Genomic DNA, 27,410 nt, shown 5'->3' with positions numbered 1-27,410 from the left:
TATCTGTATTCGACATATATCCACATATATATCCAGGATATATGTGCATATATATATCACAATATATGAACATGTATGGAATTGGAATGAAAACACATATCTCTTAATTAAAAGAAATATAATTTTCCAAATTATTTTTGATTGAACAACATCTCAGAAGTGAAACCCACCATAAAAATGGTTAGTTTTGTGCAAGACTTCCAGCACTACTGGATATTTTCAAGGTTAGTCCAGTGTGCATGAGATTGAAAAATAAGGGTTTTTTGACAGTGGAGTCATTAAAATGCCCCATAGTCTATATTATGGTTTTAGTGTAAACATTATATATTATATATGATTTAGAAGCTCATCGTAAAGCTGATTCCAAATATATAATTTAAAAGCTTCATAACTTAAATCCTGTGGAGTTATTAACCATATTAGATCCCTAATCTCTGCCCCAAATGCATCATGGGACTTCCATGCAAATTCTGGAGAAATGTTCACGCCCCCTCCAACCAGTCTCTCTGCTGCACCCTGGATTACTTACATGAACATAGATGATCACATGTATGAGAATACTCATATATGTTAATTGCTTATATGAGCATACCTAATGACATATGTAAGTAAAGTCTTCTATGTTAATTGCTGATATACACATATATGTAGACATATGTAAGTTTAACCCTATATGTTCAATGCGTACACAAACATATATGATTACATGTATGCGAACATCCGCATATGTTAATCGATTATATGAGCATATATGTTGACATACGTAATAATGATCATATATGTTTAATGCTTATATGCACACATATTTTGATATGCAAGAGAATAACATATATGTGTGTTGCTTGTATTTGCATATATGCGGAAATATGTAGAAATATTCTTACATGTTAATTGCTTATATGTACATATATATAAACATATGCAAGAATAACCCTGTATGTCCATTACTTGCATGGACATATATGATCACTTGTATGAGAATACTCATATGTTAATTGCTTATATGAGCATACATGCTTACATATGTAAGTAAATTCTTATATGTTAATTGCTGATATGCACATATGTGTAGACATATGTAAGTTTAACCATATATGTTTAATGCTTACACAAACATATATGATTACATGTATGCAAACATCTGCATATGTTAATTGATTATATGAGCATATATGTTGACATACGTAATAATAATCATATATGTTTAATGCTTAAATGCACACATATTTTGATATGCAAGAGAATAACATATATGTGTGTTGCTTGTATTTGCATATACGCAGAAATATGTAGAAACATTCTTATATGTTAATTGCTTATATGTACATATATCTAAACATAATAGAATAACCCTGTATGTCCATTACCTGCATGAACATATATGATCACATGTATGACAATACTCATATATGTTAATTGCTTATATGAGCATACATGCTTACATATGTAAGTAAATTCTTGTATGGTAATTGCTGATATGCACATATATGTAGACATATGTAAGTTTAACCCTATATGTTCAATGCTTACACAAACATATATGATTACATGTATGCGAACATACGCATATGTTAATTGATTATATGAGCATACGTAATAATAATCATATATGTGTAATGCTTATATGCACACATATTTTGATATGCAAGAGAATAACATATATGTGTGTTGCTTGCATTTGCATATATGCGGAAATATGTAGAAATATTCGTATATGTTAATTGCTTATATGTACATATATCTAAACATATGCAAGAATAACCCTGTATGTCCATTACTTGCATGCACATATATGATCACATGTATGACAATACTCATATATGTTAATTGCTTATATGAGCATGCATGCTTACATAATAAGTAAATTCTTATATGGTAATTGCTGATATGCACATATGTGTAGACATATGTAAGTTTAACCCTATATGTTAATTGCTGATATGCACATATGTGTAGACATATGTAAGTTTAACCCTATATGTTCAATGCTTACACAAACATATATGATTACATGTATGCGAACATATGCATATGTTAATTGATTATATGAGCATACGTAATAATAATCATATATGTGTAATGCTTATATGCACACATATTTTGATATGCAAGAGAATAACATATATGTGTGTTGCTTGTATTTGCATATATGCGGAAATATGTAGAAATATTCTTATATGTTAATTGCTTATATGTACATATATCTAAACATATGCAAGAATAACCCTATATGTCCATTACTTACATGAGCATATATGATCACATGTATGGGAGGACTCATCTATGTTAATTGCTTATATGAGCATACATGCTTACATAATAAGTACATTCTTATATGGTAATTGCTGATATGCACATATATGTAGACATATGTAAGTTTAACCCTATATGTTCAATGCTTACACAAACATATATGATTACATGTATGCGAACATCCGCATATGTGAATTGATTATATGAGCATATATGTTGACATACGTAATAATAATCATATATGTTTAATGCTTATATGCACACATATATTGATATGCAAGAGAATAACATATATGTGTGTTGCTTGTATCTGCATATATGCGGAAATATGTAGAAATATTCTTATATGTTAATTGCTTATATGTACATATATCTAAACATATGCAAGAATAACCCTATATGTCCATTACTTACATGAGCATATATGATCACATGTATGGGAGTACTCATATATGTTAATTGCTTATATGAGCATACATGCTTACATATGTAAGTAAATTCTTATATGTTAATTGCTGATATGCACATATATGTAGACATATGTAAGTTTAACCCTATATGTTCAATGCTTACACAAACATATATGATTACATGTATGCGAACATCCGCATATGTGAATTGATTATATGAGCATATATGTTGACATACGTAATAATAATCATATATGTTTAATGCTCATATGCACACATATTTTGATATGCAAGAGAATAACATATATGTGTGTTGCTTGCATTTGCATATATGCGGAAATATGTAGAAATATTCTTATATGTTAATTGCTTATATGTACATATATCTAAACATATGCAAGAATAACCCTGTATGTCCATTACTTGCATTAACATATATGATCACATGTATGAGAATACTCATATATGTTAATTGCTTATATGAGCATACATGCTTACATATGTAAGTAAATTCTTATATGTTAATTGCTGATATGCACATATGTGTAGACATATGTAAGTTTAACCCTATATGTTCAATGCTTACACAAACATATATGATTACATGTATGCGAACATCCGCATATGTTAATTGATTATATGAGCATATATGTTGACATACGTAATAATAATCATGTATGTTTAATGCTCATATGCACACATATATTGATATGCAAGAGAATAACATATATGTGTGTTGCTTGTATTTGCATATATGCGGAAATATGTAGAAATATTCTTATATGTTAATTGCTTATATGTACATATATCTAAACATATGCTAGAATAATCCTATATGTCCATTACGTACATGAGCATATATGATCACATGTATGGGAGTACTCATATATGTTAATTGCCTATATGATCATATATGTCAATTTATATTTGGATCACATATATGATCCTCACATATATATGCATATATCTCAGGTGGGTTTGTATGCAAAGTGCATACATGTACATGTATGGTGACATATATGTGGACCTTGTGTCGGATGTATGTCCATATATGTGTATATATGCCTCTTCCGTATGGGGGTTGTTATTGCAGGGACCTAAACAGTGTAATAAGTAAGGGTTAATGTACGACGAGGTGTCCATTATCACTTTTTAAGGGACGACGTGGAGGCGTGAACCGTCCGAGGCGAAGCCGAGGACGGTTGCCTCCGCGAAGTCCCTTAAAAAGTGATAATGGACACCTCGAAGTGCATTAACCCGCTTATACCATGGTCACTTGCCAACAAAACAATAAGACCAGTCATTTATATTTCCATGTGTAATAAATAAAGCAATCTAAATGGCTAAATGTCTGTTATTCATACTGTAAATCAGTCTTCCACGAAATAAAATAGTCCCTCCCACCTCCACCACCCGCTCCGTTTTAAAGCCGACTCAAACGTTAACTTTATTACAGGAATGCAGGTTTAACGATGTTTTGCGTTCTACATTAAATGAAGACATTACCGTTTGGCAGCTTGCTTTATTTTGTATGATAGATACGTATTGGCCAAGTATATTAACATTTAAGAGCGAAGACTTTCAGGAAGTGAGAGTGAGAGAGCAGCGCCCTGCGTGTGCTGCTGATGTGGTGAAATGCAGAGAGAGTTGTCTCTCTCTCTCTCTCTCTCTCTCTCTCTCTCTCTCTCTCTCTCTCTCTCTCTCTCTCTCTCTCTCTCTCTCTCTCTCGTGCACGAGGGAAATCTTCTCTTTCTCGCCGAGAAGAGCCTGGTGACGCGAGGTTAAAAATCTCCGAAACGAAAATCAAAATTGTAAATAAGAGTTATTTTTGATAAACTGAGCACACAGGGGTGATTTAAATACTTACTTTGACCGAGTCAATTTTTTTCTCAACATCCAAAATTGTCATATTAACCCTTAACGGGGGTATAGAGCTCAAACTGCTCTCCTGATAACACTGATGAAACTATGGCGCATTGATATGAACGGTGAACAGACCATTTAGCTAGGTGTCCATTATCACTGTACAATATCACTTTTTAATGGACACCTTGCAGCCAATCAGAATCGAGTATTCACTCAGACCATGGTATAATCGACTATATTAGGGACTATGAGAGTTGAGGTGTCACATCTTGTTACTTGAGGACGTGTCGGCCGGGTCAAGTCATCTGTGTCTGGGCTGTGGGCGGATGTTCCTGGCTGCACACAACGTGCGGCCTCTCCTGGGACAAACGTGCTCACCAACCTCATCAAATAGAATCAAATGTAAAGGCCAGGCTGTCGATGGTCGCCGAAGCCAATCCTGGTGCCATCTAAGTGTCCTCCTCGCTAGTGTGACTTCCTCCCTCAAATCCCCCCCGTGAACGTTTAAGGGTGCAATCACACAAGGTTCCTTTCCACTGCGAGTGGAACCTTGTGGCAGTTTTGTATTTGGTTCTTCGATGTTCTCACTGCATAATAGCAAGTGAACCGAGGATTTGAAACCTAAGTCACATGGATTCATAAGTAGCTTGTGTATTGGTATATTGCAAAGTCTAGAGCAGAGGTTTTCAGGGGGGGTATTACATTAACAAAAGTGATCAAATCACATAGAATAGCCTAAATGTGTGTGATTTGGTTAAAGAGAGACGTAGTTCAGAGATACTTTTGGAAAATGTTTGTGTTTTTCCCACTTCCCCAGAGGCAGAAACAAATAAATGCCTTCAGACAGACCTTTCCTCATGTTTTTGGTATAGTCTGAAGCAATATCAGGCTATTTTGGCTCAATTGTTGAGTAGGGATCAAATAACATAATCATGACCCCTTAGTCATCCAAGAGTTTAGCGAAACTAAGCAAGTAGCCTAAACTATGGGGAGGCACCTTTTTTCCTAACTCTGTCTGAGGGGAGGCCCATAGTCTCAGACTTTAAAAACCCCTGGTCTAGAGCCTATCTGTTGCTGAAAAGTGTCTCGGGATCAAAATAGGTTGCTGGCATCATCACAGAGGATGGGTGTCACTCAAGACCAAATCCAGTGGTGATGCATTAACTGCAACTAATCTGAAACCTGCACAAATCGATGGAGTTTCAAAAATGCCTCCATCTAGCCTCTTAAAATAATTCAATTTGATCAAATCAATCAGGTTGTCTTCAGTGAATATAACCCTATCACATTAAATTTTATATAAATGTTAGAGCCCGACCGATATATAGGTCCACCGATATTGGCCGATAACCGATATATCGGTATCAGCCGATATGTTGGCCAATATTGCAGATATGTTTTTATTTTGTATTTTTTAAGTTATAGTGTCAACAAGCCTCATAGGATGGAGTCGCCCTACCCTAAAAATAATCCAAGGAGAAACAAATCAAATCTTAAATCAAATATGTTTAAATCAAATATGAGCAGCCCTGAAGGCCCAGAATTAAAGTTGGATTTCTGCTGTAACAGAAAGAGGAAGTTACCAGCCTACGGTCGGCGCGACAGGGAACATCTGTCAGGCGCTTCCTGCAGAGAGCGGGAAAAGAGGAACTGAAGCTACTGGTAGCCATGCGGCTTTACTGGCGGGAATGGATGAGATCACTGGGAGGCTTGTTGACAATAGACAGCTTGTTGTGTATATTTGATATTTTTCTTAAGTTATATTTTTGTTCTATTTGTGTTTTTGTATTTCTAGTTCTTTATCATTATTAAATTCCCAGTGAAGTTTACTGTTTCATTGCATTGATGTCATTTTGGACAATAAAGTTGATTGATAAGCTGTAAAATATCCTGCCTACATTACATATCTCAAGTCATATCTTTATCTAATATAAGAATATCGGCCGATATATCGATAACGGAATTTTTTTACTCCGTAATATCAGTATCGGCATCGGCCTCAAGAATCCACTATCGGCCGGGCTCTAATAAATGTAGAAGACGATTTCAATTCCTGCAATATAGGATTCCGGCAACCTTTAAAATAAATAAATTGGTTGCCGTTGCTGCTGCACCAGTGTCATCTGTTTAGACCGACTCCTTAGACAAGAAGATCCACTAAACTCGGGTATGTTAAGACCCACTTGAGTATGGCTTCCTTCCACAATTGTATATACAAATTCAACACCACTTAAGTGCAGTCCTCAGCCACTGTAAACAGTGGACCAATATGGTGGGAAATGTCCCAGATTAGTCCAGCAGAGTGGCCCCAGTCTATCTCTCAACATCCGTCAAAGCCTGGATGATATGAATCCAGCAGGCTCCTACACCAGGGACCGCTCCTCCACCACCACACCGTCAATAATATTGGCATATCTCCCCTGTGAAGCGAACACTCACAGAGACAATCAATAGCCAGCAGAGCTGCAGTATAGCACCTGTAGTCTCCAGGGACCATACAGCCGCAACAAGTAGGCTCTATCTGATCAATGTTGACCTCATCTTCAGCACTCCTTACTATCAGAGTGGACAGCTTGATTTACAGCGTGCTCCTCGGGAATCCTGGGTGACGGCGAGCTGGCCTTGAATAAACCTAATATAATTGCCAATTCCCACCCTAATTAATTATCGCTATGATTTCCAGTGGGAATCATTGGCGAAACACGCTTTGCAACTGTTTAATTAACATGAGTCATGTTTTCATGAAACATGTTTCCACGAAGATCAGCGGAGAGTTTTCAGGACCTTCTTCTGGGTCACACTGCAAAAACTTGTGTGAAATCCTAGCTGATTACATTTCGCTAATCTCGCTCAGTTACAGTTCTCACTTCTCACAGGCTTTTGTTGTTCTTGGGCCCACTGCCCAGCAAAAGAAAATCTATGCAGCAGCTCTACAGTTTGATCCAGTCAAGTCAACTTTATTTATAGAGCACATTTACAAGGACTAGAAGCCGACCAAAGATTAAAAAAACACTAAAATATGGAAAACAAGTACAAATATAGCTGCTACAGAGCAAGGTGCAATACACGGTGCAACAGATACAAATAATAAAAAAACAAGAATGACATAATGTAGGTTGCCGGGAGGCAGGCTCAACTCTGGTCAAAGGCCAGGGAGAAAAGGTGCGTTTTGAGCACTAGCTTTTCCCGAGCCTAGGAGCTGCTGTAGCGAAGGCTCTGTCCCCTCTAGACACTCCGGTGGGTGTGTTACGGCCTCCACACATAACAGAAATAAGGCTCAAGTGGAAACCACAACATAAAAAGGACGCCACACAAGAATCAAAATAATAGGGTTTTTTATTTCCTTTACCCAAAGTATTTAAGAAAAAGGCCCAAAACCATAAAACAAGATAACCTGACAGTTCGGCCGAAATAAACAAAAGGGAGAGGGGTCTGGGCTGGCCCATATAGGGCCGTCGAAGCCAGCCCCTCTCCTTAAACTAACAATTGAAAAACTTTCAAAGAATAATTTAGAATAAACTAAACTAAAACTAAGAACGAAAAACAACTACCAAAACTGCCAGGTTAAACTAAAACAATAAAGCCTGCCACCTATTGTGCCAGGACCTAATAAAGGAAAGAAATGGGCAACAAAGTAACAAACCAAACTGCGGGTGCTGCTGGGCTGGATTCAGGATGTAGACTAACTGTGTCCCAGCAGCAAGCCAGCTTTTATACCTGCAGGCAGAGCTGCATCAGCAATCAGCTGAGTGTCTGCAGGTGTTCAGCCTGAGGTAAGGAGGAGCAGAGGAGATCAATTAAGCAGCTGTACTCACACAGTATGTAAACACATGAATGTGCAACATAATACATACCGTGTGTGAAGTTTATTATGCACCGTCCATGGCCACACGCAACAGGGTGTTAGAGCTGGGCAATGTATCAATATTATATTGTGATATGAGACTAGATATCATCATAATATGGCGTGTACGTGTAAAGTGAACTAATTTTATGACCTTACCAGACTGTTAGGTGTTATATCATTTGCCTTTACCCACTTAGTCATTATTACTGTATATCCACATTACTGATGATTTTATCGAAAATCTCATTGAGTACATTTTATTATATACTCATCCCTACAATAATGTCGCAATATCAATATTGAGGTATTTGGTCAAAAATATTATGATATTTAATTTTGTCTAATCACTTGTTTTAATGAAAGTGCTTGTGACGTCTCACATGTGGCTTTGACTTAGGCTAAAACTGAACATTTAGCCCACTTTGTAGAAAACACCTAGATATTCTGTATTGCCCATTCAGCCTAAAAATACCGAGATATGATCTTTGGTCCATGTCGCACAGCCCTAGTGGGTGGGCAGCTTTAATTTCACGGTAACAGACTCGATCGTGCACTTCATCATTTCAGACATGGCCGCTGGCAGATGGCTCCCTCTGTCCTTGCTGGGCATTATGCTACGAGCAATTCACAGGCGTAATGAGGAGAGAATGGCCATCAGACGCCACAGCTCCCCACTCTCCCACTTATCCTCCACTGTGTAAGCGGGAGAGAACAGACATCCATCTGAAGTCAATAATGCTTCATACTCCTAATACCTCAGCAAGGTCATACATCAAGTTTACCCAGCCAGCTGGAGTAATGGCCCCTATCTGTGATCCGGTTCCTCCCATAATAGTATTATCTTCTTATCCGTTCTAAAGTCCCTCTTGTTCACTGAATCCACAAACAGGCATAGTTTTTAGGTAATAAACCCTGGGGGGAATAATCTGATCATCAGCAGATTGATTGATTGATTGATTGATTGATTGATTGATTGATTGATTGATTGATTGATTGATTTTATTTGATGTTTGATAACAAAAACACATGGAACAGAGCATATGCATCTCGGAAACACCATCAAGGATAAAAACACAATAAAGTCAGAGACTTGGTTCCATTGTGGTCCTTGGTCTTGGACAGACAATACAAAACAACAAGGAACAAGCACATGCACAAAGAATGATAAAACTATAGAAACTACAAACTACTATACAATGCTGAAATATTAAAACAATACTAAAATACTAAAAGTAATAAAATAATATAAAATAATAAAAAAAAATACATAATAATACATAAAAACACAATCTTAATATCGGCACGGACTCCAAGTTACAGGCTGCTACACTACCCTGTTACTCAGCAACCATTTTTTCAGTTGGTTTTTGAACACATTCAAGGACTGGGAAAATTCTACCCCGCATTTACTTAGAGCAATTACCTAATTAGAAAATCCGGCTCCATCAGGTCACCTCCACGGGTGCTCTTTATCATGACTGATTACATCATCACTGATAACATCACATCATTAGGTAATCAGGGCAATTACCTAATTTAAAAATATGGCTCATCAGGTCACCTGCAGAGGTGCTCTTTACACTTCCTGAAAGTTTCAGCCCGTGGTCTTATAGCCTCAGCCAGGAAGGATGACATCACTGATGACATCATATGACATCACATCATTAGAAAATTAGGACAATTACCTAATTAAAAAATCCGGCTCCGTCAGGTCACCCACACGGGTGCTCTTTACACTTCCTCAAAGGTTCAGCCCGATCACACATAGAATGGCATAGCTGTGGCCGCTCAGTGGTTAGCACTGTTGCCTCACAGCAAGAAGGTCCCGGGTTCGAACTCCGGTCCGTCCCAGGTCCTTTCTGTGTGGAGTTTGCATGTGCTCCCCGTGTTCGTGTGGGTTTCCTCCAGGTGCTCCGGTTTCCTCCCACCACCAAAATACATGTATGTTAGGGTTAATACTCCTGTCAGTGCCCCTGACCAAGGCACTGGCAAAAGAACTGGAGGTAGTCCCCGAGCGCTGCACTGCGGGTGCCCACTGCTCCTAGTTCTGGGAAGGTTCCTAGTAGAGGATGGGTCAAATGCAGAGGATGAATTTACCCATGGGGATAAATAAAGGATAACTTAATTTATAACTTAACTTAGAGGAATGTACTTCTTCCTGCTTTGCTTTTCAGATTAGGTAGTTGCAGATTAGCTACACTAGCCCTTGTATTCAGGGCAGGCTATGCGAGTCCCGGACATACAGAAAATAAAAAAATAAAATACTTAGGACACAAACCCTGTAAAATATTGTACACCATGGTCAGTTTTAACTGTTGAAGCCTACCCTCCACAGGGAGCCAATTCAGCTCTTTGAAGTGGACTGGGCTGATGTGTGTTCTTCGACTCAATTTAAGGACGTCCCTCATCAGTTCATTCTGCGCTGTCTGCAGCCTATCTTTAGTTGTTTTTTCCCCAATAGGCCACTATACCAGGATAAGCAGGTGTAATCATAAGGGCACTGAATCAAAGAAGTAGCTAGTGTCTTCATAGTTTGCTTATCAAGGAACTTAGATATCCTTGCTAGATACTTTGTTTTTGCATGGACCTTACCGATAACAGAGAGGGCCATGGACTCATTGCTCATACATTGATCTAATTCACATCCAAGATAAATAACAGACTTCCTTTCTTGAAGCTTTATACAACAGTAACAGATAGTCTTTGTCTTTCTTGTAGCTGCTGAGGCAGATTGATCACTTGACTTCATTTCACCGCAGATTAGAGTGGAGGTGTCCAATCAGTCTCCCACTGCTATCAAGCTCGGCTGTGTCACTGTGGGCAAGGACTGCCAAGACGAATGTCCTGCAGTCAGTGTGGAATGGATCTCGACTGGAGGGAGCAGCGAGTGCACTGCCTTACTTTGAGTGTCAAATTATGGCATTTAGATCATCACTGGGTTGGGTTCCATCAATTATTTTGGAACAATCAATGTTTGAAAGCGACTTTGTGTGGATTCTAAATATTCTTATCCACCTTATTTCTAGGTGCCATGATGCCTATGTGATTCTTGATTCTTTATGCTAAAGAGACAGGATCCCATTGACTCTGCCATTATCAAGGTGATAAAGCATTAAAAGCAGCATTAAAATTAAAAAAGAAGGTGGCTACAACCATCTTTTTTAATTTTAATGCTGCTTTTAATCCTTTATCACCTTGATAATGGCAGAGCCAATGGGATCCTGTCATTTTGGTAAGATGAAGGGAAGCAGGTTCTTGTTTTTTAGGTCATGTTTTCGCGCCTGTTTGTGCGTCCGCAGGCAGAGCCGGCCCTCCATACAAGCCCTGCTTAGGGCCCCGCAGCCGCCCCCCGGGCCCCCGTGGGAATAAGAAGAATATGGCACGGCACAGTCTGTGTTTGACGAGCTCTCGTGAGCTCGATTTGTACGCTAGATCGGAAAACTAGACATCCAGACGAATACGTATCAGCCATGTTATGCTTGCTTGCTGGGATGTATCATAGCTCCAGAGTCAGTAGTGACTCTGTATTTCACTGATATTCATGAATTGCGTTGATTTCAAATTGTGTGGATTTCGTCCGACCATAAGAGGCTCTTAACAGCAACACTCTTCTGTGTCCTCCAAAACACCTGTCTTGGCCGGCTTGATTGTCAAGCTCTGGAGATGGTTCTTTGCTGTTTCATGGTGTTTAACAGCCTCCATCTAGAAATTACTACATATAATATATATTAATATTAATATTTTCAGATTCGTGATTTTACACACACAAAAAACATTAAATATTTTCCGTCGCTTCCTCCTAAAACTTTGCTAGATGGCATTCTAGAGACCAGTATCCAAAACAAAGGGGTTGTGTTTCCCATCTTATATGACCTTATCACAAATTTCACTTCTTCTCAAGATCTATCAGTAAAACAACAGTGGGAGGCAGATTTTAATGATGAGTTTCAGGACAATGAGTGGGACAGTGTTTTGGACAGAATCCATTCCTCAATCTTTGACTCTATTTCTAGAGTATTAAAAACAACCATTGAACCTCCCCCCGATCATTGCTCTCCTTGACCTCTCACCCAAAAACACGTCCCTCTCTATCTCTAACCCCCAGAAGGTCCACGCTGGTCTTATCCGCCTTAGTCATCAAATGGTTAATCCTTATGGGCTGGAAATCTAATCAACCACCTTCTCATGTATATTGGATGAGAGATTTAATGAGCTGCTTGCATCTTGAAAAGATCAGATATACATGACAAAACAATACAATACACAACAGATACACAAGACAAAACAATACAATACACAACAGATACACAAGACAAAACAATAAAATACACAACAGATACACAAGACAAAACAATACAATACACTACAGATACACAAGACAAAACAATACAATACACAACAGATACACAAGACAAAACAATAAAATACACAACAGATACACAAGACAAAACAATACAATACACTACAGATACACAAGACAAAACAATACAATACACTACAGATACACAAGACAAAACAATACAATACACTACAGATGCACAAGACAAAACAAGGCAGGTTTCTCTTTCGGACCCATGTGTCTCTCTCTTCTCTTCCCTCAGTGCCAGCGAGCTCACTGCTATACTGACTCCCGCAGTGGCGTAAGATAGTTACGACGGGCCCCAGTGCATGGCATGCTATATTTTATTACGGATTTTGCAGTTCTGAATGAGTTACTATTCTAATTAGTTACTATGAGTTAGTAGGCTATTCTATTTGGGGAAGTAGAGAGGTCAAAGAGAAAGCTATCAGAACCACGGAGAGCGCTCTGATACAAGGTAACTTAAAGACAGTCAAAGTGCTGAAACGTGAAAATAAGCATCAGCGTCTGAGAGCAGCTTATTTCTGCCATATATCCTACATATAAAAATCCACTCCACACATTAACGACATATGAATAATAGCCTTAGGCTTAGGGCTTAGACACCAGAATGTCACTGGTCACTTCAGCTAAAATCACCGTAATATCCTCGTATTATTCATAAACGAGACTAACAATGTATCACCCAGAGCCAGTGACAAGTGCCTTTTTATGACTTTTCTAAACTGTGTTTTAGTAGTGCTGTGGAGCTGTGGTTCGTCAACCACAGGGCCTGCACATGGTGCCCTAACATTATACTCCCCATAGTACTCGCAGGGGCCCGTTCTCCGCTCAACAAAAATTGTTGGAGGGCACACTCTCTCTACAGGCCCCCCTACGCCCCCTACAGGCCGCAGTGTAAACGCACTGCCCGCGTTGTCTATATTTATGCCCATGGACTCCCCAAGCCTTGGGGCTGGGCAATATGTCGATATTGTATCTGTCATAACATGAGTCTGGATGCTGTATTAGACTTGGTATGTCGTGATGTTGCTGTGTAGTGTGGGTGTTGTCTTATCCTGTTCTGTTAGGCTGCATCGCAGTGAAGAGATGTGTGGTTTCTTGCCAGACTGTTCTAGCTGTGTTATTGTTTTCACTTGCCCACTTGGTCAGTGGATCCACATTGCCTATGACAGTTTGTGTAAGATGTCACTGGTAGATGTTTTGTGTGGGCAATAGTGGCTGTCCCAACAGCGTTGCCACATTGTCCATGTGTTTGGTCAGGACTCAGGAATAGTGTGATGTCATGTCATAGGATGTATAAAATAGTGACTCTCTGGACTTCAACACCCATGATCCTCCACAACTCAGATTTGCCCTTTACCCTGATTCGCCTATGCACACACCTCACCTGCCAGTAATCATGAGAGCAGAGCAGTGGCTGGCCTATTACCTATCCTTGTATCGTCATGTGTGCCTTGTTGTATGTTTGCCTTACTTATGTTATCTGTTTATATGCACATATGTTAAGGGATGTTTGCTGTGCTTGATTAGGGTGATTGTGTTGTTTATATTGATATGGTTTCCTTGTGTTGCAGAACCACACAATGGACACATCCTTGTTCACACAAACCTTGGATTTCTTCCTAATAAACCAATATTGAACTGTACCTCCTGCAATGTGCTCATTTTGCCCTTACCGGCAAACCATTGTGTTGGTTCACACCTGTAACTAGGCCTCAGTCCTTTTCCTCTTGCCTCAACCAACCAATCCTCCTTATTCCTTATAAATGATATTTTACATAGGATGTATGATTTTGTCCATATCGCCCAGCCCTAATATATTTCCATGAATGTTGACAAATCACATAAATCAGATAAATCACAAAACAAATCTCTCTCTCTCATTTATTGGTTTAATGAGTTCATGATATCATATGTCTACATTACATATGCCAATGAAATAAAAAATATATAGAATGAATTGTGTACCGAGTGAGACCTGGGCAAAATTGTATTCGAATATAGTTCAAGGTATTTAGGCTATGCGAATTTATCATGCCATGATGACCCTGATTTATCTCAGAAGTGAACACTTGAACCGTGTATGGATGGAGCAGAGAGCAACAGCAGCAGGTTGGTAGGCCTAAGGACCCGGATGAATTTTCTCGGCAGGGGTGCAAAACTCGGCATAACACCTGTTCTTTAGGCTATTAGACGGTGGTAAATGGTAAATCACGTGAAACCGCAGGGGGGGGCGGCCATGGTCTGGTTAACCAAATGATTTAAGTGTGCTATTAAATAAATGACAGTCTATTGTATTTTTTTTAATTCAGTGTCCATTTAACGACACCATGGAACCGGACAGCTTGCTGTGGTCAGATCATCGGACTCAACAACAGCCATTCCTTTGCGCAAAATACGCGTCTCATTTTAAACCACCATGAAACTGATAGACACAAAGTCGTCAATAGTTCAGCCAACTTCGGGAAACTTACCTGTCGACGCTGATCACGCACAGGGTCATGATGGAGGCGGTGCAGCACATCACATCCATGCCGATGAAGATGTTGCAGAAGACCTCTCCAAACAGCCACTTTCCCCCGGTGAGGTCCGTCACTATCACGAACGGCATCACCACGGTGGCCACGGAGAGGTCGGCCACGGCCAAGGACACCAGGAGGTAGTTGGAGGGTTGCCTCAGTTTCTTCACCACGCTCACGGCGATCACCACCAGCGTGTTCCCCATGACGGTGACCGCCGCGATGAGCGCCAGCATCACCCCGATAATGATCTTCTCCGGCCGGCTGAAGTCCTGGAGCTGTTCCCCGCACGACTCGTTCCACATGGAGGCTGTGGGATTGACGGTGACGAGGACGTTGTACAGGAGCTGCAGAGTGCCATTGTTGGTAACTTCGGAGATCTCCTCTTTCTTGTTAAAAGTGAGCTCGATGCCCGAAGTATTGAACATTACGACACTGCCACTCCGGTGTGGATGCAAGGGACACCTCGCCAACTGTGTATTCCAATTACGCGCATATTTGATCAGTGTGTCACCTGCTTTCGGCTCCTGTCCAGAGGTTTTTGGTACTGGACTATTGCAAATCGTTCCACATCAGAGCTGTCTGTCAGCAACTCACGACGGCTTGTCTTGACTGCTTTCTCTTTTGGAGTGATCCTCCGCGCCACCGTCTCTGATGATAATGTGCTGGAAAAAGCGCGCGCTGGGTCCATCCATAGACGGCAGAGTAGCGAGATCCTTGTACGCCGAACTTCTTCCCAGAGAGATAGCCTAAACAAATTAGAAAATGATTAATGTATCCGCTCCAGAAGTCCAGCTTCCACGGCGCTCTTCCAGTTCCATCATGGCAAATGTGGAGTAGCTTATTTAAGCGGCAATAGTCTGGGTGTCCGTCAGTCCGCGGGGGTCCGCTGGGGGCTGCATGACGTGCATTTCGTCATCAGAGACTCTGTGCACTGCACACAGCCGCGTACCTTCAATTTTAGACGCTGGATTTGAAGTGGCGAGTTGCGCAAACCGCACATCTCCATGTGACGCGCCGCCTAGGACGCACGGCACGGACAGCCCCAACACAAGATAGACTACATAATAAGGCCAAGTAGCTAAAGCTTACACATACAAGGGATTTTCTTTAACTGAGAGAAAGTTAAGAAAGTAAAAAAAAGTATGAGCAATAGGCTACTGCAAGTCAATAAAGTAAAATATGAAATATAAATATTTAGGCTACACTAAGAGAACAATAAAATATATAAGAATGATGTATAATAATGTCTGTATTTTTTAAATGAAAGAGGCGAGCTGTGCAGTTTACTAGCTACAGCAGTGGTTCCCAGCCTGGGGGTCGGCCCCCAGCCAAATCAGGAATGGTTTCATTTTATTTTACTTCCTATATAATGTATAGCCGTAAAAGACTGCCTAACAATGAGTGTTATATTTGCACACAGGTTTCCTCCAGGCTCTAGTTACCATCCACCTATAGGCTACTGCATGGACAGAATATGTAATGCTGATCAGTATCTAACTAAAAGCCTCTAAGCTGGGCTTACTCTTCCTTCTTAACAAATCGGGATGTGTGGGGCAGAATGTGTGTCTTGGGGACCTGAAGAAATAAAGGTTTATACAAAGTTGGGGGGAAATGGAGAAACTAAGCTGGAATTTCACCATAGACTTTATGGGTGTTCAGCTGCTATCTGGTTCTAACATCAGGTTGGTATCACACATATCTACCGTGGATCTAGAGCCCTATATTTCATATAAGGTGCAGGCAGCACCATGACAGCTATGTTCTGAAGGCCATGAACAAGCCCAGCCTTTTTGGGGGGGGGGGGGGGGGGGTGGGAGAAACAGCATTGCAACAAAATGTGTTTACAATTGCTTGCTTTTTCCCACATGCTGCTTGCATTTTGTAAAGAGACAGTGAATGAACCTTGTGGCATTTTGCCACCAGCAGCAGAAGTCACCTGCTTATAAATAAATCAGTTTCTCCAATACGCAAAAAGCAGACGCACTGAACTGAAAGCACATTTTGTCTTGCAGCAGGCCAGCATGCAGCCTGACAATATGTTCCTCTGCTGTTGACTTTCAATCACATCTCTCTCTCTGTCTCTCTCTCTCTCTCTCTCTCTCTCTCTCTCTCTCTCTCTCTCTCTCTTTCTCTCTCTCTCTCTCTGAAGCGCTCAAGGCGAATCAAACGGGAAGACACTGCCGAAGATCCCGGGAGAGACGTCGAGGATGTATGGGAACGCTTCCCAGGACATTGGCAGCTTGCATCATCATCAAGGCAGGAACAGCTGTGGTGTGTGTGTGTGTGTGTGTGTGTGTGTGTGTGTGTGTGTGTGTGTGTGTGTGTGTATTGACACGTGCGTGTGTATGTGTGTGCAGCCAGAGGGGACACCCACCGCCTGCCACTGGCCCCCTTCCCTTTGGAGGAGATCAGCACAGCCCTGGCCTTTGCACCGACGTGGACAGGCCAGTAATGATGATTGTCACATTGTCACGTTTACGCTCAGGAGGACATGACGGCTGCGTTGGTGTCCGAGGAGATGGCGTGGTGGGTTTCCAGCACGGAACGCCTCTGAGGCAAAGCTCTGGAAGCTTATGCAAAACGTGCTGTGGGTGCTCTGAAGCCGGCGTAATGAGGAGGGTTAAGCAGATATGGGATTATGCCTGCTTCGGGGGCCGTGATGCTAGACGGTTAGGGGAGAGCGAGAGGGACACGCTCAAAGCGGCAGCTGCAAATCTTTTGGCGATGAAGTGGTGTCGTGTCATCTGTGTGGAGTCGGCTGGAAAACAACTGCGTGGTTGTGAGCACGTCATCATCAGGACCAAGTACAGGAAACAACCCCCAAAACACAAGGGACTAGAAGGAGATGGATGCTGACATCTGATAGCCGGCCCGGCGGTTCCTCATGCCTGGAAAGCCGAGCAGAACAAAGTCAAGTCTGGACTGATATGCATGTTTTCTTCATGTGTTCTTTACTGGACACCAGAGAAGAAGAGTTAGATGGACTGGAGTCAGATGCTTTGTTGTTGTTTCAGAATAGTTCACATTGAGGTTCTTCTTCTGTCCCCTCTACTGTTTTCGCCATACAACACTTCACAAAAACTAGAAGTGCACTCGGAGACTGCAGACCTGACTTGTGGAATGGTCAGGACAAGACATTTGAGGATGTCATCTTGGGCTTTGAGGGAAAAGTGATTGACATTTTTCACCGTTTTGTGACATTTTATAGGCCAAACGACTAATTAATTATTAGAGAAAATAATCAACAGATTAATCGATAATTAAAATAATCTAGGGGTGTCTGGGTAGTGTATAGAGGTCAAAGCATTTGCCTACCACCACAGAGACCCGGGTTCAATTCCCAGCGGCGGTGCTTCTGGCTTGGTCAGACACTCCGACAAACACAATTGGTCGTGTCGACTGGTGGGGTATGAGTCCTGGTCGCTGCACTAGCTCCTCCTCTGGTCTGTCGGGGGCACCTGTTTGGGGCAGGGGGGGGGGGGGGGGGGGGTTGACTGGGAGGAATAGCGTGATCCTCCCAAGTGCTACGTCCTGCTAGTGAAACTCCTCGCTGTCAGGTGAAAAGAAGATCTTGGCAACTGCACATGTATCGGAGGAAGCATGTGCTAGTCTACCGTCGGCTCTCCCCAGATCGGCAGAGGGGGTGGAGCAACGACCGGGACAGCAGGGGGAATTAGCCAAGTACAATTGGGGAGAAAATGGGAGAAAAGTTTGTGAAAGAAATGATGAAAATAATTGTTAATTGCAGCCCTACTGAATACCAGAGACACAGCAATGATCCTATAATGCTTGAACCTTCTGCATGTGACTTGAGGGAGCAAATCAACTCCATAACCTGCTCAGTCACTGTGTTGTATGTCCGTTTGTCATCCCAAGTGACGACATCGAGCCCACCTGACTCCTGATATTACAAATTGACTCAATTTCCTTAGCCAATCGGATGCAGAGCTCACTCGCCTTGTTCTAGAAGCAGACCTCACTTGATGTCAGGCAGCTTGTGATTGGCCCAGCCAAGATGAACACCATTTTCTCCCTTTCTCTGCACTAAATTGAGGATTTGTGACCTTTGACCTTAGTAAAGGAGCATTATCTGGCAAGGAGCAGGAGTTGGGCAACAAATAATCACATTATGACAACAACATGCAAGTGAAGAGCAGAGTAGAGAAACCCATCTGTTCCCCACCAGCTCAGAAAAGGTATACCTGCTTGGAGAAATGGCCAATGAGCAACATAGAGAATAACACTGTGAATTTACAGACAAAGAAAAAGGTCATGTTCAAGAACAGGAACTTGAAACCATCGCTCTCCAAATGGCTGCTCACCTCAACAACATCATTGCACAACAGGATATGGGTTTGAGGCGAAAGCTGTGGCTGTAACACTACCGTGTTAACTATTGTTTTTAGGTTAAAGGTTACATGCAACTTAGTTTCAGTGTTTAGAAGCATACTGTGGTACACAAGAGTTTCATGTGTCATTGACACTGGATGTCCCCACCACTTTTTCAAAATGCCAATTTCGTCCCCATCACTTTTTAAAAGCATCATTTGCAAATGTCTGCAAATGTTGCAAATTTGTCTTCTGCTTCCGCTGTGCGGATGTCATCTCACACAAGCAGTAACATATCTCACCTGACTGTTGTTTGACCTTGAGATGTTGAAGACCGTTAAAATGTGTGTTCTTCCATCTGAGCCCTTATGTCCCTACCACTTTTCAACACAAAGTGACACCCATGGCTGTATGTCATTAATGCATTTAAATCAAAGTGATGTTTTACTACTTTTAATGTCAAAAGGATGTGCAGTTAAATGCCTTGAATGTAGGCTACCAAATATTGAATCGCAGCCTCTTTTGCACCTTCCATATCTCTACATTGAGTGTAATGTTATAGCAATGCCAGAGGTCACAGGTCATGTTGGGGAGGGGGGGGGGTGTGCTGGGAACATAAACATTCTTATTTCCTAACCCACAGCCATAGCACCAAAAGGCCATGCACCCCCCTAAAAAAGGGGGGAGGGGCTTGGCTTTCCATCCATACTTTTTTTTTCTTTCTTTTTTTAAGCAATACAACATGACAACAACAAAAAGAGATAGGACAGTTTGGGAGTGCTAGCCTAGTACATACAGACATTATTAAGACAAGACAACATACGTTTACATTGGCAAAGGCAGTGTGAAAAAAAAAAGAAAGATTTTTATTACTTTCTTAATCAAGTTTCAAGAGGCAGTACAACGCAGCAGTTTACGAGTTGGCAAGTTGAGTTTAGCCAGTGTGTAATGATGAGGTCATAGCGGTGAAAGTAATGATTAATGATGTCAGCAATGATGATTACAAAGTAGCAAAGACTGTGATGAACAAAAAGTGTTATGTAGAAGTATAGGAGGGGATTGGTTCACTTGCAAATTTAACAAAGTTATGAAGGGGGCCCAGGTTTGTCTTTTCAAAGTGTGTAGTTTGGTGCTTGTGTGAAATTATTTCCATGGAAATATGTTCTGTAAGAAGGTTTATCCATTGTGTGACGTTTATTGTATTTCTTGTTTTCCAGTTTAACAGGATTTTGTTTTCTTGGCAATGGTGAGAGCAGTGAGTATAGGTTTGTAGTTTTGGGTGGGTGGATTAATAACTGAGTGGTCTCCAAGCAGACAAAGGGAAGGAGGGAGAGGGATGCTGCAGCTCATGAGGAGAGATGTTCTCTCAGTGACTTGTTTCCAAAGATGATGGGTTGGTGGGCACAGCCAGGTGGAGTGGAAGTAATTGTCGGGTACATTCAGTGCGAGCATGTGTCTGAGTCTGAAAATCCCATTTTATACATCTTGTGTTGGCTAATGTGGGTTCTGTGGATCACTTTGTATTGTATTAGCTGTAGGTTAGTATTGTTTGTCATTGTAAATGTATTTCTACATATATCTGGGAGCAGAAGTTCATGTCGGGAGAAAATGATAAGTCTTTGTTCTAGTCTTGGGATATTTGAAATGAATTTGGTTAGATACGTTTTTGTTAGATGTGACTATTTTGTTAACTTCCTCTAATAATGGGGGTGTTTGTAAGGTGTTGTTTATAGTTTTAATTTTGGATTTAAGGACACATCTTAACTGAAGATATTGAAGGACATGCAGAAATGAGGAGTGGCCCATCTCGGCCCGCATCAAATTCAAGTCACTGGTACTGGCCTACAGGGCTGCACACCAAACAGCTCCCCTGTACCTGCAATCTATGGTCAGGTTCCAAACCTCTCAGAGCTCCCTTCGCTCCTCCACCAGTGCTGGTCGCCTCGCCCCTCCTTCGCTACGGGGGCTCAAAAGTTGCTCATCCCGATCTCGACTCTTCTTGTCCCTGGCACCTCAATGGTGGAACGAGCTTCCACCTTCGGTCAGGACGGCTGAATCACTGCCGATCTTTCGGAAAAGACTAAAGACTCACCTTTTCAGGCTCCATCTGGGCCCTTCTTGATCTAACTTCGTTCTCTCTCTCTCTTTCTTAAAAAAAAAAAAAAATACTAACCTAAACTTGTACCACTAACCTAAACTTGTACCACTGTTCCTTCAGAAGTTGTAGTTGTCATAGACTGTACTCCATAGTTGATTGCTCTATTGCTGACAAAAATGTGTTATTGTAAGTCGCTTTGGATAAAAGCGTCTGCCAAATGACGTAATGTAATGTAACCTAATGGTGAATTCCATTCCATAACAGAAGGTATTGTTCATTACCTAAATTGTATTTCTGGACCAGATCCTGGAAGGTGATGAATGAGCCATTTTTGGAAGATGTGTTAGAGATGTGTGATGCCTTTTTGCCTCCATGTGGTGAAGGATAGTGGTGTTTTCTAGGAGGAGAAAGTCTGGGTTGTGCCATAACAGTTGCTACTGTTAGAGTTTGGAAAATCATAGAGGCCAATGTTGTTATGAGTCGATTTAACAGAGTTGTATACCGCAATAAGGATTCAATCACATTTGGGCATGCTCCATGTAGTAAAAACAGTTCAAATGTGATTTTATCTCCCCAAAACCAGACTGAAGCTAGTTTTTCTGTATGTCTCTCTGTCCTACTCTGTCCTCTTGTTTAGATTGTTTGCGTATGTCTCTCTGTCCTATTCTGTCCTCTTGTTTAGATTGTTTGTTGTATGTCTCTCTGTCCTACTCTGTCCTCTTGTTTAGATTGTTTGTGTATGTCTCTCTGTCCTATTCTGTCCTCTTGTTTAGATTGTTTGTTGTATGTCTCTCTGTCCTGCTCTGTCCTCTTGTTTAGATTGTTTGTGTATGTCTCTCTGTCCTACTCTGTCCTCTTGTTTAGAATGTTTGTGTATGTCTCTCTGTCCTGCTCTGTCCTCTTGTTTAGATTGTTTGTGTATGTCTCTCTGTCCTACTCTGTCCTCTTGTTTAGATTGTTTGTGTATGTCTCTCTGTCCTACTCTGTCCTCTTGTTTAGATTGTTTGCATATGTCTCTCTGTCCTACTCTGTCCTCTTGTTTAGATTGTTTGTTGTATGTCTCTCACTCTGTCATCCTCTGTCCTCTTGTTTAGATTGTTTGTTGTATGTCTCTCTGTCCTCCTCTGTCCTCTTGTTTAGATTGTTCCCGTATGTCTCTCTGTCCTGCTCTGTCCTCTTGTTTAGATTGAGATGTAGAGCAGGTGCGCTTCCTCAAATTGCCTCCTTGGCTGTGGGTGCTCAGCTACTGGAATTAGTATAAAAAAAATCACTACAAGAGTGAAGGTAGCAGCACTCCAAAAATTGAGATGCAAGACTTCAGATTTCCATTTTCCTTTTTCGTTTAGATTGTTTGCGTATGTCTCTCTGTCCTGCTCTGTCCTCTTGTTTAGATTGTTTGCGTATGTCTCTCTGTCCTGCTCTGTCCTCTTGTTTAGATTGTTTGCGTATGTCTCTCTGTTCTGCTCTGTCCTCTTGTTTAGATTGTTTGCGTATGTCTCTCTGTCCTGCTCTGTCCTCTTGTTTAGATTGTTTGCGTATGTCTCTCTGTCCTGCTCTGTCGTCTTGTTTAGATTGTTTCCGTATGTCTCTCTGTCCTGCTCTGTCCTCTTGTTTAGATTGTTTCCGTATGTCTCTCTGAAGAACAATGTAATGACTGTACTCCTTTCCTGGGAATTACAGTCATCCCATGAATGGCATTTTAATGTTGCTTCGTCCACATTGGCCCTGTAAAAGGCTAAAGTATCTGCACAATTTGAAACACAGTTACTTTACTTGGCCTTATAGATCATTTAGTTTGGTCATTGCCAGAGGGTTAAACAGTTGAATTGTTGAATGTCAGTTAATAAACGGTTGAAATGTTACAAATACTCTGTAGACTCTCTGTAGGCGGACTATCCAAATAAAGTGGTACCAATATCTATTTTTTATATTACGGGTTGTTATGGTGATCCAAACTAGGCTGGAGTTCATACCTCAGCCATCATTCATCTGCCTGACTGAAAGCAGCAGAGGCAGAGAGGGAGAAGTGCAAAGTAGCACATGCGTATAGGAGCAGGGAAACATGACAGCTTGTCAATTCCAGCGATGGAGACAGGCAGAGACAGGCAGACACATCTGAACGGCTGGCAGGCTTTTCAAATGTTCTGAAGCTGTGTCTGTGTAGAGCTTTGGTTTCTGCGGAGCGTGTGTGTCTTCTCCTGCACTGGCCAGCTTCACATTCATACAGCAGCATGCCTGCAGACTGTGCTCTGATCAGAAGAACATTGTTGGTGGAAAGTAAGAAAGGAAAGAAATATGGAAGAAAAAGTGGAAAAGGCTTTGATATTAGTCATGATAATTTGGTTATCACCACACACACACCTTATTTGGGGGGGGGGGGGGTTGAAACATTCATAGACTTCCATTCATTGTGGATGCTCATTACACATTCCCTTTCATTCACTTGTATTTGTGGCATTTATTAATTTCGCTGTTCAGCAGATGGCAGTATCTCATTCAGATTAAAATCATGTAGGCCAGTGGTTCCCAACCTTTTCCAACTCAGGGCCCACTTTTATGTCTCAAAAATGTTCGCGGCCCACCTCCGACCCCATAAATACAAAGGCCATATAATGCGTTCTCAGAGCACTTTTTTATTGAAAATTGAACATAAAGGACTGAACTGAATACAGGATAAACATGTTGGAAGCTCCACAGTCACTAACACAGCACCTGTAACATGTTGCAACACCTTCAGTATTACAGTTTTCAAGGAGCTGTCCACACACACACACACACACATACACACACACACGCACACACACACACACACACACACACACACACACACACACACACACACACACACACACACACACACACCAATCATTCAAGGAGCTGTCCATCAGCACCACACAGATGTCAGAAATGACAAGCAAGGGGCTGTCTGTAACAGGCTAATTAACAAATGATTAATAAATAACGGTATCCTTCAACAATGGAAAAATGCATTCTCATAACAATTTGACATCCAATATCAGATCCAAACAAAATCCAAATATCAGAAGAAAGCCCATTAAATCGATAGGGTTACAAATAAACACAAACCCAATATAAAGATGATGTAAAGATGAAACTTCAATTCAAGCAAAAGCAATAACATCAAAGAAACAAAAATCATACTTTTTCAAGTATGATTTTTCAAAATCTTTCAAAAAAAATATTGATTTTTTTTTTTTTTTTTTTTTCAAAAATCATACTTTTTGGGAAATGATTTGGCGGCCCACTTGCAATACCTTCGCGGCCCACCAGGGGGCCGCGGACCACAGGTTGGGAATCACTGATGTAGGCTATACCAGTAGGCCTTAACTAGCCAGAACCCAGCTTTCTACATGACGTCACAGACTGTCTAGCCTACGTTTCAGTACATGGAGGTCACGTGGAGGCTGAGTTTACCCAGGCTAGGCCAGGAAACTACTGGAAACTACTGGAAAATGTCAATGTAGGCCAACAGTTGATATATTTGGGTTTCAAGATCTTGGTCATCTGGAACCCTCCCAAATGCTCACTCAATCTAAAAACAACTGTTCATCTCATTCCTGAGAAATTGACATTGGGAAGAGCTTGTGTTTTTCCCCCACAGCAATGAAATGCATTGTCACATCTGTTCACATACTCGAATAACTGGTTAAAATGAAGTGTGTGGGAGGGCTGGGGGGGGGGGGGGGGTTGAGGGGGATAGTCGGAAGGTTACCTCCCAAAACAGTCATTCATTTATTCTAGCAGAGACCAGGTGTGAGCAGAAACTCAAAGAGCATTTTTGTGAATATTTATTTTTTATGAATATGTATTTTTTAGAGTGCCTGAATCAACACACACTATGAACATGTTGCATTAGAGCTTTCTTAGTAAAATACAAATTCATTGAATGTTTAAAATGATCAGTCTTGGTTCTGCTGATGGGGCCAGGACTGGCAGCGGCACCAACTCCAGTCACCAGGTTCTACAGAGATGACAGATTAATTAACACGGGCAAGGTTGGGAGACATGCAATAAAAATTAACAGGTTAAAAATGGGTCTGTTACTGTGGAGGGAGTGAGTCCTTGTTGCAGCACAGCAGCACGTTTTCTGGTCCCACAGCAGTCTCCCAGTCAGCTCTGAGCTTTATATATACCACTTCACACTAATTGCCAATGCCTTTTAGCTGGGCCACCACAATCTACCTTCACACCAATTACCAATGCCTTTCAGCTGTGCCACCACTCTTTAGGGTGCATTCAGGTACACTGCAAAAGTAAAATAAAAATGCACTCAAACTCACACGATCACATGCTGACTGTTGCTGCGGAGAGTGTCCACTTCATGACATACACACAGGATCAGCAGCAAACAAGGATACAGCTCTCAAAGGCAACATGGTAACTAAGGCTGGCTTTACACGGTGAAACTTGCACGCAACTTTAGTTGCATGAAACTTAGGTGAAACCAAGTTGCAAATGAATTGCATGGTATAAATCCTTCTGCAACTCACTTGAAACTTCTGTGAAACTCAGCCGCAACAGTTGCAAAGCGCTCAACTTTGTGGAACTAGTTTCATGCAACAGCCAATCAAAATGCTGAGAACCAGTCAGCTGATCACATAGGCTCTGGCTGTCTGAATCAGTGCGCAGTCTCAGAAGACATCTATATGTCAATATCCATTTATAGTCATAGCGCCCCCTACTGGCAACACAGAAAGTGGTTTGTAACTCGGCCGGACATGGTCCCACGCGCACCAAAATCCACATGTTTGATGAGCATCCCAGCCTGAAGACATCTAGTTGACCATTTGGAGTTATCGGCAGAGCGCCCCCTACTGGCCACACAGGAAGTTGGAGTAACTCCATTGTAGATTGTCCAATCTGCTCCAAACTTGTCATGCATGATAAGTGTCCATGCCTCAAGCCATCTATGTGTCAATATCCATTTATAGTCATAGCGCCCCCTACTGGCAACACAGAAAGTGGGTTGTAACTTGGCCCTACCTGCTCACACGTGCACCAAACTTCACATGTTTGATGAGCATCCCAGCCTGAAGACATCTAGATGACCATTTGGAGTTATAGGCAGAGCGCCCCCTACTGGCCACACAGGAAGTTGGAGTAACTTTATTGTAGATTGTCCAATCTGCTCCAAACGTGTCATGCATAAGTGTCCATGCCTGTAGACATCTATTATGTCAATATCCATTTATAGTCATAGCGCCCCCTACTGGCAACACAGAAAGTGGTTTGTAACTCGCCCCTACATGCTCACACGCGCACCAAACTTCACATGTTTGATGACCATCCCAGCCGGAACACATCTACATGACAATTTGGAGTGATAGGCAGATCGCCCCCTACTGGCCAGACAGAAAGCGGTTTGTAACTCGGCCGTACATGGTCACACCCGCAACGAACTTCAGATGTTTGATTAGCATCCCAGAGCAATGAATGTATTCTGATCCATGCGGAGCCAGGATCTACATGGGTTAAAAATAATAATATTAACATGTTGTGAAGTATAGTGATCACATAACTGTTCAATGCTATGCTATATATGTTTTAATGATAATCAGTTATCTATATATGAAGCTACAATTTCATACTGTTGTCACAAGGTGGCAACAACGAGCTATTTATTTATTTATTTTCCTTGAATCAATCAATAAATTTGAGAAAAATAATAACAATGCACTCACCGGAGGCTCATTGGATCAAG

At 41.2% G+C, this 27,410-nt stretch overlaps 1 protein-coding gene across 1 annotated transcript in view; it reads right to left on the bottom strand.

Moving 5' to 3' along the window:
- The window catches only part of htr7c (5-hydroxytryptamine (serotonin) receptor 7c), a gene marked incomplete at both ends in the record, with an annotated part of 35,838 nt that extends 20,152 nt beyond the window's left edge, over positions 1 to 15,686 (bottom strand). Inside the window, one exon of the mRNA XM_083645128.1 lies at positions 15,214 to 15,686. Coding sequence (XP_083501254.1) covers positions 15,214 to 15,686 — 473 coding nt within the window. The remainder of the gene's footprint in view (positions 1 to 15,213) is intronic.
- Between the last annotated feature and the right edge of the window lie 11,724 nt (positions 15,687 to 27,410).

Source organism: Poromitra crassiceps, assembly GCF_964638095.1.
Source record: "Poromitra crassiceps genome assembly, chromosome: 10".
Lineage (NCBI taxonomy): Eukaryota > Metazoa > Chordata > Actinopteri > Beryciformes > Melamphaidae > Poromitra > Poromitra crassiceps.
The sequence above is the reverse complement of the archived record's forward strand: the minus strand, read 5'-3'. Positions and strand labels throughout refer to the sequence as shown.